At 39.5% G+C, this 18,235-nt stretch overlaps 1 protein-coding gene across 3 annotated transcripts in view; it reads right to left on the reverse strand.

Moving 5' to 3' along the window:
* GRK3 (G protein-coupled receptor kinase 3) overlaps positions 1 to 18,235 on the reverse strand; it is a 118,620-nt gene that overhangs the window by 58,489 nt on the left and 41,896 nt on the right. For 2 of the 3 annotated variants that reach the window (XM_074321795.1, XM_074321796.1), the window contains exon 3: positions 8,331 to 8,404. The exons of the other annotated variant lie outside the window; for it this stretch is intronic. In XM_074321795.1, coding sequence (XP_074177896.1) covers positions 8,331 to 8,404 — 74 coding nt within the window. The remainder of the gene's footprint in view (positions 1 to 8,330; positions 8,405 to 18,235) is intronic. 3 annotated transcript variants of the gene reach the window in all.

An 18,235-nucleotide genomic window follows, 5' to 3' on the forward strand; every position in this document is an offset into this window, starting at 1 on the left:
CTTGAACTCCAACTTGAACAACAGCAAACAACAGTCAGTAGGCAAAGTAAGAGCCTCAAGTGTCTGTGGCTATAATTCAAAATTTGCTTTCCATTATCAATAAGACCACTAATTAAAGAACATGCAGTCAACTACCCATTAGCTCGAGACAGGATGTCCTTATTGTAGCATACACAGAAAACATGCCACCTCTAATTCTGGCGGTCAGGTTGTCCTGGTAACCTGACCAGGCAGAGGCTTGAGTTCAAGGTGAAAAGTCTCCCCTGCGGCAGAACACAAGTGTCCTCATCAGCGATACACATTCCCTGGTCATGTAGACCCCTTCTGCTTTACAAAGCTCCCTGTGCACATGCAGCTGAAAGACTGAGAACCCTAAGAGTAAGCGCTTTTGGTCCACAGCTTTCTCACCCCCCGTTGGTTTGTCCCACTACCATTCCAGCGGGATGGTCTATGCCATCACTGATGGCCTCCACCATGCCCAATCAAAGGTCTCTCTTCTGTGCTAGCTTCACTGGCTTCTCAGCAGCATCCAACTCAGTTGCCAGTCCTGTCTCCTTTGCAGCTTTCTTTCCTGACTTCTGTGATCTCTACTCTACAGAGGTTTGCCCCTGGCTCCTCTCCCTCAGTCTCCCTTGGTAGTTCTTTCTCCTCTGCTTGTTTCTAAATACTGAAGCACCTCGGAGCAATGGTGCTAGGGCACCCCTTTTTCACCTGCTATTTCCTCCTTAGGTTAAGTTATTCAGTCCCACAGTTCCAAATAGCAATTGAATTCCACTGTAAGTCTGGACCTCTAGGGCTCACTTCTCCCCCTGGTGCTCCAAATCCTAAGTATCTAACTACCTGTTTGACATTTCTACAGCCTCTCTACCCCAGCCCAAAATGTTCTTCCCCTGAGTCTTCTTTCTCACAAAAATGAGTAAAACCATAAGCCAAGTTGCTTAAACCAAAAAAAAATAATCATCATTGATTGATTCTGCTTTTTTGCTCACACCCCCTCCCACTACCCCAATATGCAATCTATCAGCCAATCATGGTAGCTTCATACTCAAAATACGTCACAAACCCAGGCTCTGCTTCAGGTAATAGCCAACCAATTGCTAACAGAACAATCCTCCTGAGGAAAAAGAAACAAGTAAATTTGGGACATATATAATACGCAACTACACGGGAGAACTGGGGTGACCAACAGGACACAGATAACAGAGCAGGGGCATCAAACAGAAGCTGGAAAGTAAGAGAGCATATTCCTGAACATAAAGAGCCAGAGGGGGAGCTCCAAAATTCTGTGTATAAACTCTGTCAAAATCTCCGTTGGGCCCCATAAGGACCTGTGAGCGTGGCTGACACAAAGCAGTCCAGCTAAGGCTAGAAAGAAATAAACAAGCTTCAGCGGCTACCACTGTGTGAGAAGACAGAGCTTGAAGTTTGAGTGAGCCAAGTTCACTGCTAGCACAATCAACCCATACCCTTTGGAGAAGCAAACAGAGTTTAGAATATCAATAATATATTAATCACAATGTACAAGTTACAATCTGAAATTATTCTACACATGAAGAAAACGGGAAAATGTGGCCCAAATGCAAGAGAAGAGACCATAACTGAAGATCAGTCCAACATGACTCTGCCATTGGAATTATCAGACAAGGATTTCATGCAGCTCTTATTATTATACTCAAGACATAACAGAAAATACGCATGTAATGAATAAAAAAAAAAGAAAATAGCAGAAGAATATTAACTACGTAAAGAACCAAATGAAAATTTTAGAACTAAAAAAAGCACAATAGCTTCAATTAAAAATTCAACGGATGAACATAATAGCAGACTAGAGACGCCAAAGGAAGGAGTCAATGAATCTGAAGACAGATCCATAGAAATGACCTAATCTGAACAACAGAAAGAAAAAAATATTTGGGGGAAAAATTGCAAAGGGCATCAGTAATATTTAGGATAATATCCAAAAATCACATAGATATAATTGGAGTCCCAGAAGAAGGGGAAAGAGAGACTGAGATAGGAAAAATATGTTTTAAGAAATAATGGTCCAAATTTTACCAGAGTTAGTGAAAGATATAAATTTACACATTCAAGAAACTCAGCAAACCCCACAAAAGGTAAACAAAGTATCTAAGATTACTCCGCTAAAATGCAGAGATTGTCAGAAATGAAGGTGGGATGAACAAGACAGTTTTATATCTGACTAAAAGAAATACATATTTAAAACACTGATTGAAAGTGCATGGGGAAAGATAGAGCATGAAAGCAATAAGCATAAGGAAACTGAGGTAGCCAGTGAATATATTAATAGTGAATAATGAATATATTAATAGTGAATAATGAATATATTAATATCCAGTGATGTCCTTTTCAAGACAAAGAATACTACCAGCAATAAAGAGGGCCATTTCATACTAAGAAATAACAAGTATAAATGTATATGAATCTAAAAACAGAGCTTCAAAATATATGAGAAAATTGACAATAAAAAATTGACAATTCTACATCAGGAGTTGCAGACCTGAACACCCTTCTCTCAGCAATTGACAGAACTATGTATAAAATTAGTAAAGTTGATCTAATTGGCATTTATAGAATATTCACCTAACACTCCCGTTTTAATTTTCCATGGGCTTTAGAATAAAATCTAAATTTGTTATCTGGCCGCCAAACGCTGTCTCCTGCCTCGCTCTTCTACTTGCTCTTCTCTCCCACACTACTCCACCCCCTCATCCATTCTAAACACACCACGCTGACCTTCTTTCAGTTCCTCAAACACACCAAGTTCTTTTCCCCCACATCAGGGGCTGTGTCTTAACTCTGACTTCAACCTAGCATGGTCTCCCACTGACCCTGTTCCCCATGTTTAAAAGACTAGCTTCCTTGTCATTCAAGCTGCAGTTCAAGTGCCACGCCCTCCGAGAGTCAGTCTTTGACCTTCAATCTAAAGTGGCCCCCAAGTCACAAGACATGCAGTTTTGAGTCACTGCATAACAGTTATCACATCCTGAGAGATTTCCTGTGTTTTGAGTCGGCTTTGAGTCACTACATAGCAGTTATTACTTCTTGATATATTTCCTGTTTGTTTATTTATTACTTGTTTATTGTCTGTTTCTCTCATCAAAAATAGAAGCTCAATGACAGCAAGGATTCTGTCTATCTTGTTCATCCAAACAATGCCCCCGGCATTGGTGTTTGATAAATATTAGTTGAGTGAGTGAAGACAATCCTATGTAGTAAACTTGACTTCTGATCTTCTATTTATTTTGTTTTCCATTATTTATTTTTACATCTAGGTATAACGTGGGTATAATACACATTATTTTATAAGCTGCCTTGAAATCCAACAGGAACAAAATGTATAAACCAACACACTGAGCAGTAACTATGCGTCAGGTGCTGCTCTGTTGTGTTGTGTTCACACACGACAACTAGGAGACAGGCATTGCCATCCCCCTAATTCTTAGCCGAGGAAACCCAGGCAGAGAAGCGAGACTGCTGGCCCGAGTTTAAACAGCCAGTAACTACTAGAGTCCAAATCCAAAGCCAGGCAGTCTGAGTTCATAGCTGGAACTCTTACCCACTACGTTACAGCATCTCGTGTACCTCAACAGTGTATGACAGACATTATGGGTTAGACAACTGTCCATCCAGCACCCTGTCTGAGCCTCATGATTAGCCTATCAAGTAGGAGGAGATGATCAGTAACCTCATTGCACAGATGAGGTAACTGAAGCTCAAATATTAAGTCCCCGGGCTGGGAGCTCCTCAAGCACAGGCACCACGGGCTGTTTGCATTTGTAAGCTCCGGGGCTGAAATGAGGCAGGCACTTCAGAGTTTGCTCAATGACTAGCCCCACATCCCACAGCAACTGAGAGGCACAGCAGCACCGAGATCCTACCTAGGCCTTCTGTCGAGGAGTTAAATAATGGTCAAGGTGAAAAGACTGATAACGCACACACAAGCAGCAATCATACGTAAGTGTTACATGAGCAAGACAGACCACAAATGGTGTGAGAATCAAAGGAGTAAGAAACATGTACAGATGGACTTTAGTTAGAGCACAGAAATTGAGCCAGACCTAGGCTTTCCACGAGCTGAGAAGGGGAAGCAGCATTCTAGGCTGGGGAAAGGACATAATAAGTAAAGTAACAAAAAGAAGTGAAAGCTATGGAGGGAATGGTTGCTGATAACTAATATGAAGATATATGAATGTCAGGATAAGCTATTAGGACTTTCACTTAGCACCGGCAACAGTAACTATTAAAAGTTTGGGGATATAGGAAAGTAGATATAGGAATGTACAAAATATACAGGATACCTGACAAAAATGTTTTCTAGAGATTGCGGTGACGAAACAACAACCAGAAATACTCAGACTGATGAAACCAAGGAGTCAGAGAAGAATTACTGATAACTTCGACACTTAGAGATTGCACGGACTTAGAGAACTGTATTGGAAGCCCCAAGGCTGGATAGAATCTTCAGTAAAAAGAATACAGAGCAAGAGGCTCTGGAGCTTTGGGATATAATCTGATAAGCCAGGGCCATCATGTACCAAGCAAGCAGACAGGCGAGTAGAGCTGTGGAGCAAGCCAACAAAGAAAAATTCCAATGTTTAAAGGTCAAATGGAAACATATCAGCACTAGTCACCACCTTATTGGCAAGAAGGGCTTACGAAATAGCCCCAGGTAGATTGGTCATCTGCTTCAACCTAGCAACAGTTTTCTTTAAAGGAGATTTCTCCGTATTTGACAAGGCGACTTAGTACATACTGAAACTGGAAAGGTGAAGCTTTTAACAACACAAGAAAGAAAAAATTTTTTGACAGATCAAGCTGTGCTGCCCAGATAAAATGCCTGATGATTCAGACTGAAATAATAAAGTTACTTCATACTGAGTAAAATCCTTTTGGATTTAGCTCATTTTTTTTACTTGACGCAAAATGTACATCATAATTTGACCATTCTTCCTGGAAATACGTTAATATGATTTTTAAAATTAAGAAAAATATCAAGTTTTCGTGTATCAATAAACCACAAAGAAATATCCCTCCAATTTTCAAACTTGTGCAAAGATTACTAGTATCAGCCCTAATTATGCTATGCTTTAGGGTAAAAGACAACATCATGCTAATAAAAATACATACATGTCATTTCTTAAATATGTTTAATTAAAAATGTTTCCTAATTCTTGTTTTAATTTCCTCTTTGACCCACAAATTATTTAGAAGTGTATTTGTTTCCAGGCAGTTAAGGATTTCTTAGTTGACTGTATTATTAAATTTGAGCTCAATTCCACTGTGGTCAGAGACATACTCTGAACAATTTCAACCTTGAGATTTGTAGACGCTTTCTTTAGGGCCCAGCATAGGATCTATTTTGATAAACATCCTTATGCACTTTAAAAAATACAAAGTACATTTTTGCTGGATGCAGCATTTCGTCTGTCAACTAGGTCAAGTTTATTCATGACTTTAATAAGATCTTCTATATTCTTACTAATATCTTGCCTGTTTGTTCTATTAAACTTGAAGTGTGTGCCTCCCACTAGGATTACAGATTCAGTTTTAAATCTGTCAGTTTTTGCTTTATACATTTTGACGTTATGTGATTTGTAACATACAGATTTCACACTATGATACTGACCCTTTTATCACTATGAATAATCTCTCAACCTCAAAGTAGCATTTGAGAATTAGTGCCCTTTGTCTGATATTAGTGTTGCTATACCAGCTTTGCTTTGGTTGGTGTTTGTATTATATATCCTCTTCCACCCTCCGGATTAAAGTATGCCACTTGTAAGCAGTATATAATAGGATTCTGGTTATTTATCGAGTCTAACAAACAGTCTTAGAGTAATTAGCCCATTTATATTCAATTACTTATGCAGATGGATTTATTGCTACCATCTTACTGTTTTCAATTTCACCACCTACTATTTTATGTCCCCCTTTTATTAGCTTTTTGCCTTATTTTCAGATTAATACAAAGTTGTTTCAATCCATTTCCCCCTCTTTTAACTTGTTAAATGTGTACATTTTATTCTTGTGGAAGTTACCTTGGAAATTACAATGTGCCTCCTTCACTGATTTGAAGTCTATGCAAATGATGACTTTTACTATTCCCCCCCAATAATTCTAGAATCTTAACACACTTTAACTTTTTAACCCCTCTCCTGCTTTTTGTGCTACTGTCATGTGTTTTACATACATTTTAAACTCTAAAAACATTATATTGTCGTTTTGCATGGTCAACATCTATTTATATTTTACATATTTATCCTTTATGATGTCCTTCATTCCTTCTTGCATTTCCACCTGGGAAAATTTTCTTCTACTTAAGGTAGCTCCCTTTAGTATTCACTGTAATGTAGGTCCATTACTGACAAATCCCCTCAGTTTCTATCTGAAAATATTTTTATTTCACCTTAATTTTTTGAGGCAAATTTTTGCTGGGAATAGAATTCTAGGTTGGCAGATTTTTTTCTTTCAGTTATTTAAAGATGGCCATTTCATCGTGTTTTGTTTTTGTTTTTTGTAATCATTTCTTTTGAAATTTCAGAGTCAGGTCAGTCACAATATTACTCCTTTAAAAGTAATGTGTCTTTTTCTACCCTCTTATTTCTTTTAAGATTTTCTTTTTGTCACAGGTTTCCATAGACTTATATTGATGTGCAAAGATGTTTCCTTTGTAGTCATTTTGCTCAGGATTTTCTAAGTTTTTTGAATCTGTAAGCTGCTGTCTTTCATCATTTTGTAAAACTCTTAGTATTATCTCTTCAAATATTGCTTCTGCCCCATTCTCTCTTTCCTCATTTAGGACTCCAATTCTACCTATGTCACACCTTTTAACCATGTCCAAAATGCCTTTAATGTCCTTATCTATTTCTTTGTTATTTTCTTTTTTCACTGTGTTTCAGTTTGAGATTACCTACTGATCTGCCTCTGCCTATTTATTAATCCTGTCTTGTATTGCAACTAATCTGTTATTGGTTCTAGCCATTAATTCTAATTTCAAATACTGTACTCATGCTCTAGAATGTCCACTTGGCTTTCCATAAGAAAATCTAATTATCCTGAAATTCCACATCCTTCCATCAATTTTGTCCATCTTTTTCTGTATCTATTATCTTGAACATACTATCTAGTTATTCTAAGCACTTGTCAGCCGACTCCAATATCTGATTCATCTGTGGGTCTGCTTCTATTGCCTTGTTTATAAGTCATATGATCTTGTCTCTTAGGTATCCAACAGCTTCTTACTGTATATGGAACATTGTAGATTCTCTATATATGTTATTTGCTACCTGCAAAAAAGACAGCGAGGGCCCCCTTATACTTGTTCACACAGGTGTGGGGGGTCATCGCCCAATAAAGGATTGAGCTGGGCTGGGTCTGAATTGCCACTTTTGTAGGATTCAGGCTGCCCCCAGAGGGCTCCATTTCTAAGGCATGGGTGTCAATGGAGTTCAGTGAGAAATCTTTGTCTCCTCAGCACTGGAATCACTTCTGCCCTTAAGAGGTTTTCAAAATAGCTCTTTTGCCTCCTGTCCCACTCACCTTCAAAACTTGGCATATATATTGAGAGAAAGACTAAACACCTTTGGGGCTCCTCCGTCCCCTTTATTTTTTACTCTAGCCCCAGAAACCTATTCTGGCTTTTAGCCTCCCAGAAGGAGCCGTCTCAATGGCCAAACCTGTTACACCTGGGATCAACAGCTGACCCAGGTGATCAGTAGCAATAGATCTTCAGTGTTAAGGGAGCACTCCCCATGGGATTTCCTCTCTTGCCTGTTCTGTTTCCAGATTCCTGCCCACAGATGTCTACACTTCAATATAGCACCGTAAGGCTGTGGGAGATTTCAGTGTGTCTTCCAGAAGCTTTCAGCCCAGCACTTCGGCTCCCCTCCACCTTCTCCCACCAAGTCTCCAATATGTCACTCCAGCAATGGGTGACCAGAAAACTTTGCTAGTTTCTCTTTCACCCAGTAGTAGCCCTCTGCCCCAGCATATGTCTCCAGAATCAGCAAGCTTCTGCAGAAAATAGAATGGCTGGTAATCTTCAGTGCACCTCTGAATGATTGTCAATTCTCTGGAATTTTAGTCCAACTATTCCTCATTGCTTCCAGGGCATTCCAGAGCCTTTAGAAATATGATTTCTATAGATGTTGTCAGCATCTCTAATAGACTACATATTATATCTTGGCCTACTAATTACTTTCAGTGAATTTCTAAATATTTGTAAGATACTCAGTAGTCTTAATATTTTCCAAAGTACAGTTTAAATATGCTTTTGAAATAAAAGCATCAGTAAAACAGTTACTTCTTACCTCTTCATAAAACTTCACCTGAGGTACAGCTTCATTAATTTCATTCAAACAAAAATCTTTAAATAGCAAGAAACCTAAAGGAAAAGAATAAAAAATTTCAGGGTGGGTAATAAATTGAAGTTTTACCCCACAGGGTATTTTCAAAGTAATGTGTTTATCCCTCAACCTCTTCCTCCCCTACATGAAAAAGAAATCAAGATTTCAGGAGGCTAATGATACCCTAGAGGGAAACACTCCAGGTAAAGTAAGAGTATCACATACCTGGCTCCTTGCTCTTGGGTTCCTTCTCTACTGGCAACCCCCCCCTCCACTTTTTTAAAATGCGTGATAAGCAGTGCTAGTGGTCACCATCACTTAGAGCCATTGGTCACTATAGCAAACAGAAGGAGAAGCAAAGAAATAAGAGAAACGAGTAATATAGAAATGTTGATAAGAGTCACCATGGAGCTAACAAATACTATGCCCACAGAAACAGGACTAAACTCCCTACAAAGACAGAAAGACTTGCATAACCCTTCTAGCCTTTTTTCTCACCACTTACTCCCTCAGCGTCCCCAAATACCTCATGCCAGAGCAGATGACCCATTCCCAAATCATTTTTCTTTCCTTCACAACTCCATGCCTCACCTTTAAACAATTAGTAGTATATACCTAGAATACCACCTCCATTGCACAGTGCCTGGCACACAGTAAGAGGCCAACAAATAGTTGTTGAATGAATGTTTGCTTATATAACTCTTCTAACATGCCTCTTGTCAAAGTACTTAGCACACTTCAATTAATTATCTGCTTCGTAAGTCTCCCACCTGTTTGCAAACCCCGTTCCCACCTTAATGCCCAACACATAGTGAAGCCTAAATGAATGAATCAGGTTGAGTAGGACAGGCTGCATCAGACTGAGAGTACAGATACGAGAAGATTATAAAAAGTCAAAAACAATACAAAAGTCAAAAAAATTAAAGGACTGCTCGAAGAAACAGAAGTCACAAAAAGGAACTGAAGAAGGAGTTACAAAAAGTCTAAAATGTAGGAAGAAGGTAGACCAGAATTCCCAAGGTAGGACGGAGACAAAGGAAGCAGCTTTGACAAGATTTTAATTAAAGTCAGCCAGAGAGTCATGTGACTTGAACTGGCCTCCTACTGCTCCGTAAGTTACCCTCCACAGTTTCCAGAACATGACCTCTGAAAACGGTAAACGGTCATTCATTGGAACTAAAAGAAAAGTATCAGGACTACACAGTTGAGTAGGCAAGGCCAGACCAACTAGGGTTGGGTGCAAACCTACAACAGGGACACAACCGCAGTCATCTTCTCAAGGAACTGATGGGAGACTGACATATGAAGTGAGTGGGAAACGCAAGCAGCAGACCTGTAGGAGCAGCCGAACAGGCGAATCTCTACCTATTTGCATATTAATGTTTTTATTTTAAATAAAAGCAATGCTTAGCTTTTTGTTCTCATTCATTTCATTGAAGGCAGTGTGGAGGTTCCTCAAAGAATTACGAATAGAATTGCCATATGACCCATTTTAAAGTAATTTCAAATTTCCCCCGTCATTTCTTCTTGGAGCCATACCATTCGGAAACGAATAGATTAATTTCCAGATGTTTTGGATTTCTTTTCCAGGTATTTTTCTGATACTGAGTTTTGTTTGATTGTGGTGTGGTCAGAGAACGTATGCAGTATGATTTCAATGCTTTTTAATTTATTGAAACTTGGTTTGGGCCCCAAATGTGGTCATCTAGGTGAGTGTTTCATGGCCACTTTGGAAAAGAAAAAAGTACATATATAGGGTGGACTGGAAAGTTGCATTGAACAAAATAAAAAGCAATTAAGCCAAGTTGGTTGGTAGGTTGTTCAAGTCCATCCTCTAAATCCTTACTGAATGTCTGTCTATTTATTCTATCCATTATTGACAGAGGACTATTGAAATCTCCATTGCAATTGTAGATTTGTTCATCTTTTTTCATATCTGTTTTTGCTTCATGTATTTTTTTTTAATTTTGGAAGAGAAAACTAAGATGAGAATTTGAACTTAGGTATTTTGATCATATTAAAGATGTTTTTTTTTTTTTTTTATTGGGGAAGGGGAACAGGACTTTATTGGGGAACAATGGTCAAATTGTTGTCCTTTCAATCTTAGTTGTGGGGGGTTATGTTCAGCTTCAAGTTGTTGTTCTTTTAGTCTTAGTTGTGGAGGTCGCAGCTCAGCTCCAGGTCCAGTTGCCGTTGCTAGTTGCAGGGGGCACAGCCCACCATCCCTTGCGGGAGTCGAACCGGCAACCTTGTGGTTGAGAGGACAGGCTCCAACCAACTGAGCCATCCGGGAGCTCAGCGGCAGCTCAGCTCAAGGTGCCGTGTTCAATTTTAGTTGCAGGGGGCGCTGCCCACCATCCCTTGCGGGAGTCGAGGAATTGAACTGGCAACCTTGTGGTTGAGAGCCCGCGCTCCAACCAACAACTGAGCCATCCGGGAGGCAGCTCAGCTCAAGGTGCCGTGTTCAATCTTAGTTGCAGGGGGCAGAGCCCACCATCCCTTGCGGGACTCGAGGAATTGAACTGGCAACCTTGTGGTTGAGAGCCCACAGGCTCATGTGGGAATCGAACCGGCAGCCTTCGGAGTTAGGAGCACAGAGCTCTAACCACCTGAGCCACCGGGCCGGCCCTAAAGATGTTTTTTAAGTGTCTAAATAACAACATGAACTTACATACCACATAGGGACCGCTGGCTTTTGACCACACTTGGAATCACACTAAAACTGTCCGTCCTGGCCTATCACGGCCTCGGGAATCTGGTCCCTGCTTTCTCCTCCAGCCTCACCTTACAGCCTTCTCTCCCAAGCTTACTTCACTTGGACCAAATGTTTATTATTTTCTAGTTTCTCCAACATCAAACTCAATTTATTCTCAGGGTTTCTAATTTGCTATCCCCACTTCCTAAAACGCTCATCCCCTGGATCTTGCGGAACTTCAGAGCTCAGCTGAAATGCCCTTTTCCTTAGAGAGGCCTTCTATGATTCTCATTCATGTTCATTCTATCTCTCTCATCCATTCCTTTCCAATCTCTCTCTCTCTCTCTCTCTCTCTCATACACACACACACTCACACAATTTTGTTTACAGCATTTATGACTACCAAAAATTACCATATGCATATGTTTGCTTCTTCACTACCTACCTTCCCACTACAATGTGAGCTGAATGTGGACAGGTCACACATGCCTTATTCTCTACTACATTTGCAGGGACAAGAACACTGACTGGGACATAGAGGGAGGTCAGAAGAAAGAACAAAGGAAAGGAGGAGGAAGGTGGGGAGAAAGTAAGGAAAGAAAAATGTAGGGAGGGAGGGGAAATGAGGAGGATGAGGGAGAGGAGCTGAGTAAGTGAACAGCGGACTCTCAATGTTTTCACCTACTTCTTTCACGCAATTTTCATTGTCAATGTGTAGGATGAGGCAAAGAACTACTGTGACATAGTACATGGGGGAAAACAACACTATTTTCCTTGTGTGTCCACATGAACTAAAGCTGTACTTTCCATCACAGCAGCTGTTAAAATGGAGCAGCAAGAAGATATTTTGCCTTCTGGATTAATTCTAGATCATTGTGTTCTAGGCTGAAAGTAATTTATTTTCATCAGGCTTAAATTATATTAAAAACAAATGAAGTATTTCTCCAATTAGAACAAAAGCTAAAGGAAAAAAAATTAGGAGATAATTTGCCTAACAGATTCATTTCATCAGTGCAATTTCTCCAGATTTTAAAGAATAAAAAATGGTGACCCAACACCTGCTTACTAGATAATTGTGGATGTGTTTATCCTGTTTTCATATCTGAACCACTGCAAACTGCATGAATACTGATTAACTTTTCAGTGCATATAACATCCAGGAAATGCAAACTATCCCAATTTTCTACAATATTTTGCAAAAGTTAGTAGAAATAATTATATTGCTTTTTTATAAACGATCAATGACAACTTCTGCACGTGTTAAATATAAGTGGTGTTTATGAGAAATTTTGAAATTTTACCTCTAAACATTTAAAAAGTGAAAAGAGAAATGTGGAAAGAGTCTTGCAAGAAATAATCCTCGTCCTTGGTTCAGACACTGGGAAGGAAGACAGCCTGCATAACTGCTAAAATGTCCTACCAGCACAGACAGACCGATTCGGCACAGCATTTACTGAGCTGCCTACCAAGCACCTCTGAGCTGTGCACTGGGCGTGCGATGGTGAAGACAGAGGTTTTCCTATGAGAGGCTCACCGGTTAGTGTAAGGGAAAGACAACCAAGCAATAAGCAAATAAAATAACTGTAGTTTATGGTGAATGATATAAAGGAAATTTTTAAAGATGTCAAAATAGATGATAAAAGAGGAATCTGAATTTCATGTAGAATGTCAATAGGAACTCTCTGAGCTGTGCGATGAACAAAGTACAAAGCATTTCAGATAAGAAAAGGCTACAATGCCTAATCTCGCTCCTTCTATTCAATAATGTATAAGAGGTCTTCGCCAGTGTAATAAGGTAAGAAAAGGAAATAAAAGTTATTCAAAATGTAAAGGAAGAGCTAAAACTGATTCTATTCATAGACAAGCTAGTTATCTATATAATAAATCCTATCTACAAAGTAACTACTAGAAGATGTAAGTGAATTTAGCAAGGCCACAAGATATAAGGTCATTAGATAAGAATCAATGACATTCCGATATACCACATCACAATTTTAAAATGGAATTTTAAAACAAGTCCATTTGCAGTAATATCAAAAAATAATCAATACTTAGGAATAAATAAATAAGAGATACATAAGACCACTATGCTGAAAACTACAAAAGATTACTGAGAGAAATTAAAGAGGACCTAAATAACTAGAAAGATATACTCAAGTTTATGAACTGAAAGACTCAGTACTGCTTAGATGTTAATTCTCCCTAAATTGATCATTAGACTCAAGGGAATCCCATTCGAAATCCCTGCAGGCTCGTTAAAGAAACTGACAGGCTGATTCTAAAAACGTATAAGAAAATGCAAAAACTCTAGAACACCCAAAACATTTTGAGAAATAAAAAAGAAAAGTTCAAGGACTTATGCTACCCCATTTCAAAACTCATTATATAACCATAGTAATCAAATAGTGTGGCACTGGGGAAAGACTAAATCAATGGAACAGAAGTTTCAGAAATACATCCACACTTATATGGTCAATTTATTTTCAACAAAGGCCACAAAACAATTTACTGGGAAAAGAAGTCTTTGCAACAAGTGGTGCTGGAAAAACCTATATCCAAATTTCTGAATAAAAAAAGGAAAGACTACACTTACCTCACAACTTATAAAGAATTAAGACTGATCATAGAACTAAATGTTAAAAGGTAAAGCCATAAAGCTTCTAGAAAACATACAGAATATCTTGACAGAAAATATGTATTCAGAAGATTTTTTAGGCAGTATACTGAAAGAAATGATAAAATAGACTTTATCAAAATTTAGGACTTATGCTCATCAAAAAACACTTAAGAAAATAGACCCACCACAGACTGGAATGAAATACTACAAAACTTCAATCTGAAAAAGACTCTGTATCCAATTTATATACACATTAAAAAAAAATTCTTACGAATCAATGTTTAAAAGGAAGAGCTTTGAATGGCCAATAAGTCCATGAAACAGGCTCAACCTCATTGGTCATCGTGCAAATGTAAATTAAATCACTTTCAGATACCGGAGCAAAACTTCTTGAATGTTAGAGTTACAAAGATTTACAACCCCAAATGTCGGTGACCAGAACTCTCAGGTGCTGAGGAGTATATATATAATATTTTGGACTCCTCATGGTTCTGAATCAGCAGGCAAAGAAGGGAGTTACTGTGCTGGCTGGGGTGATGGATCCTGACTAGCCACACAAAAATCTGAACACAGATATTTATATTAGGTTGTTGCAAAAGGAATTGCAGTTTAAAAGGTTAACATTGCGAAAACTGCAATTACTTTTGCACCAACCTAAGAGGAGCTTTATATATAACCTCCAAAAACTAGCAATAACTCAAATATTCTTCAGTTGGAGAATGGATTAACTGTGATGCAGCCATACAATGGAATACACTCAACAATGTAAAGGGATGAACGACTTGACACGTGCACCGTGAGTCCATCTCAAATGCCGTTATGCGGAGTGAAAGAAACCAGACTCCAAAGGCTACCTACCAAATGATTCCACTCATATGTCATTCTGGAAAAGAAGAAACCACAGAAACAGAAAACCGGTCAGGGGGTGGGGTGTAGGGTGTGGGGTGACTCTGCAGGGACACTAGACAATTTTAGGGGGTGATGATTTGGGTAGTGGTTATACAACTTTATGCATTTGTCAAAACCCATAGAAATGTATGCTGTAAATGGTGAATTTGTATTTATTTAAATTTTACCTTAATAAACCTGACACCCCCACCAAATAAACAAACAGTAGAATGAAAGAAGAAAGAAAAATAAGATTGGGTTCATACAGTTGAGCCAGGTATAGGCTCAAAAGATGTCCCTGAGTAGTGGCCACGAGTGGGGACCTAAAATTTCTGGAAGCCGATGCCTGATCACTTACACGGTTCTCAACGTCTCCAGGATGACTTTCATCAAGTCCACGTTTGTATGGAAGATTAAATCATTCATACAGAGAGGCATGGGATAAAATACATAATAACAAATGTTCTTGGTAAGGCAGAAGTCAAAAGCAACTACTCTGAAACATCTAGGCTACACAATATTCTCTGCAAGTGCAAATAAAGGAAATCTTAAATGATACATATAAAAGCTTTTTATTTAAAAACAAATAGAAAAAAAGCATACAGATATAAAAACAGAAAACTTCAATTAGGCGTCATGTCCCTTCTGGCTGAATATTACCCACCTAAATTCCCAATGATTAATTCTCCCAAGTTCCAACAGGAATGAATAAATATAAATTGAAATGAAGATTTAGCTAATTATATTTATGTATTTCATATAAAACTTAAACATATTTATTTTCATTTGATTCTACTTATCAGGCTAGAACTTTTACTTCCTGACTTAAAATTTTACAGAAAGAGAAAATTAAAAAGGAAACGTAATTTAGGAATATTGTAAATAGTTAGGTCTTCTGCTAAAATCCAAGTTACCGACTCCCCCCAAGTTTAAATTCAAAACATACATGCTCAATAAAATATTCTTAGATTAATTAATGGGGTCATTCGTTTAGCTAATGGCGAGAATATTAAGAATCCAGTGGACTAAAGGACGAATGATAATGAATGTGGCCAAAGGAAAATTCATGGAATGTTCCAAGCAATTGGCTCTTAACTCAAAGGGGGAAAAAAAGAAAAAAGAAAAAATAATAAAATAAATTGGGACTAGGATGAAAATGCGAAAATACAATGACAAAAGAAATTCTATCTAAACTGGATTACTTTCAGCCTTTTAAAAACATTTTATTATAAAATGAGAGAAAAGAAAAAAAAATTCTGGCTATGTCACCATGTTAATACTTTTTCCAGACTGTGGTCAATTTTTTCATTGATCACAGTTCTATGCACATCTAATTGTAAACAAACAGACAATTAAAACAGAGAGATTTAAAATAATTTCAAGTGAAATAGAAATATTATTCCAATGTGCCACCTGATTTACATTTCCCAAAGATTTCTCAAAAAGCAACGATTAATACTGTCATGGAGATTAGGGTGTGACTGTATCCCACAGAGTAAACATGGCCAGGACAAAATGGGGAAGGGAGATGGAGTGAACATGACGAATTTAACCACAATTTTAAAAAGGAAGAAACAGTAAGAGCCAACCAATTACTATGTGTGTGCACTTGGTGGTCATTCATGAGGCCATGCACTTAGGATCTGAGTACTTTTCTGTAGGTCTATTTCAATAAAAGTTTATTTAAAGCAAAGTAAGTATTTATGGCACGGAGGTATTGAGACGTACATAAAAGATACTAATTGCACTGTATTAGTTAAGTGCCAGATTCGCTTTGTGAGGGAGCGGCATTATATAGATCACAGCACACAGCAATGTCACTTGGCTCCCGGCCACTCACTCATCCAGTCTCCTTTCCAATGCATCCTGCATGCTGCTGCCCAGATCCCATCATGCTGTTTCTGCTTTTGAACTTCTCGCTGGAAATGCACAGAATGCTGGGTAAGACCCAGCCTCCTTCATCCGCACCACTGGGCCTGCCCCACAGCCTCCAGCACCAAAGCACAGCAGGCACTCTACCTGCCAGATGCAAGCACGGCTGGCTCAGCCCTCCTCACCTTCACAGTGCTCCTGGAACTGAAACAGACCCCTCTCCTCTCAGCGTCCACTCCCTTCTGGCCAACCACCTGGCGATTCTCCTCCACCCAATCCCCCCACCGCCCCCTTGCCCCTCCACCCCTGTCTTTCTCACAACACCCATCCCCTCCGGACTCCACCTGGTCAATGGCCCCTCTACCTTCGGGACTTCAGCCAGCATCACAGGATGCAGTGAGCTCTGAATGAGCGCCCACCCCCGGCGAGGTGGAGCTGCCTCTCTTCCATGCTCCCACAGCCCTGGGCTCTGACCACTTTCGAGGCATTATCCCACTCTTTTGCAATTATTTTTATTTCATGAATGGGTAAAACGGTTCGACGTTTTAAAAACACAGCAAAAGCTAAGTTTTCTTCCCATTCCTGTCTGGCATCTTCCCAGCAGTGCATCAACCACCATCACCCCTAAGGGAACCACTGTTATCGGTTCCTTTATCTTTTTCGGGAAGTGGTGTGTGTCACTTCTGAGCCAGTGCTGTTAAGAAATCGGTGGGACTTCTTGACACTCTTTCACCCAGCTGGACGCAGAGGACGACAAGTCCTAAGGGACAGCAGCGCCACAACAAGAGCTTGAGCACGTGTTGGGAGAGGCCTGCCGCTAACCTGAACCCTGTTCAGTACTGCATGAGAAAGAAACTTCCATGTGCCATTTTGGGTCTCTTTGTTACAGGCGCTGTGATACCTTCTAACACAACACAAAGGCAGGCACAAGTCTGAACCTCTGTTTTCCACCATCACACTTCCTGCGTGAGCCTTTTTATCCAGAATACTACACCGTGGAGATCTTCCTACACTTGCCATATACGACGGTTGCTCCTACAGTGGCATGGTATGCCATCACATGGAATATCGTAATTTACGTGACCTGTTCCCTAACGGTGAACGTTTAGGATGTCACAAATGTTCTGCTTTTACGAAACTGCTGCGATCTCCATATATCATTGCTCATGTGCTCCTGAATATTCACAGGCCACATCCCTCAGAGGGAAATGTTAAAGCCAAAGGTGGCATGGGCATTCTGTGCTTTTACTAGGCCTGGCCAGGTTAGCCCCCTTGAAGTGGCACCCACGTATATTCCCACCAGCAAGGGATCAGAGGGCCTGCGCAACCCCACAGCCACACCAGAAGTGTGCTATTAAACTTTGGGATCTTTCGCCCATTTGAAAGATAAAAACATAATAATGTCTCAGAGTAACTTTCATTTGCATTTCTCTTATTTTTTACTCAAGTTGAACATCTCTTCCTATGTTTCAGTTCCATTGGTTTTTGCTTTTCAATGGCCTGTCTTTCCATAGCCTTTGCCCATTTTTATGCTAAGTTCTGGGTCTCTGGCTCACAGGTGTCTTTCTGTGTTGGGGTTTGCTCGTCAGCACGGCTGCTCCCGGAATCCTTCCGGCTCAACATCTCTCAGGTATTAGGCCACATCCGGGTGCCCATGTCTGATTCCTTGTCAGGCGCCTGACGTTAATGGACATACCTCTAGCATTTCCTAATTAAACATGTCACTGGCCTTTTGAATGGACAGCGGGCATCACGTTAGGAAAGGATGCACCTCTTCCTCCGGAAGAAAGTAGCAGT

Source organism: Rhinolophus sinicus, linkage group LG16, assembly GCF_036562045.2.
Source record: "Rhinolophus sinicus isolate RSC01 linkage group LG16, ASM3656204v1, whole genome shotgun sequence".
NCBI lineage: Eukaryota > Metazoa > Chordata > Mammalia > Chiroptera > Rhinolophidae > Rhinolophus > Rhinolophus sinicus.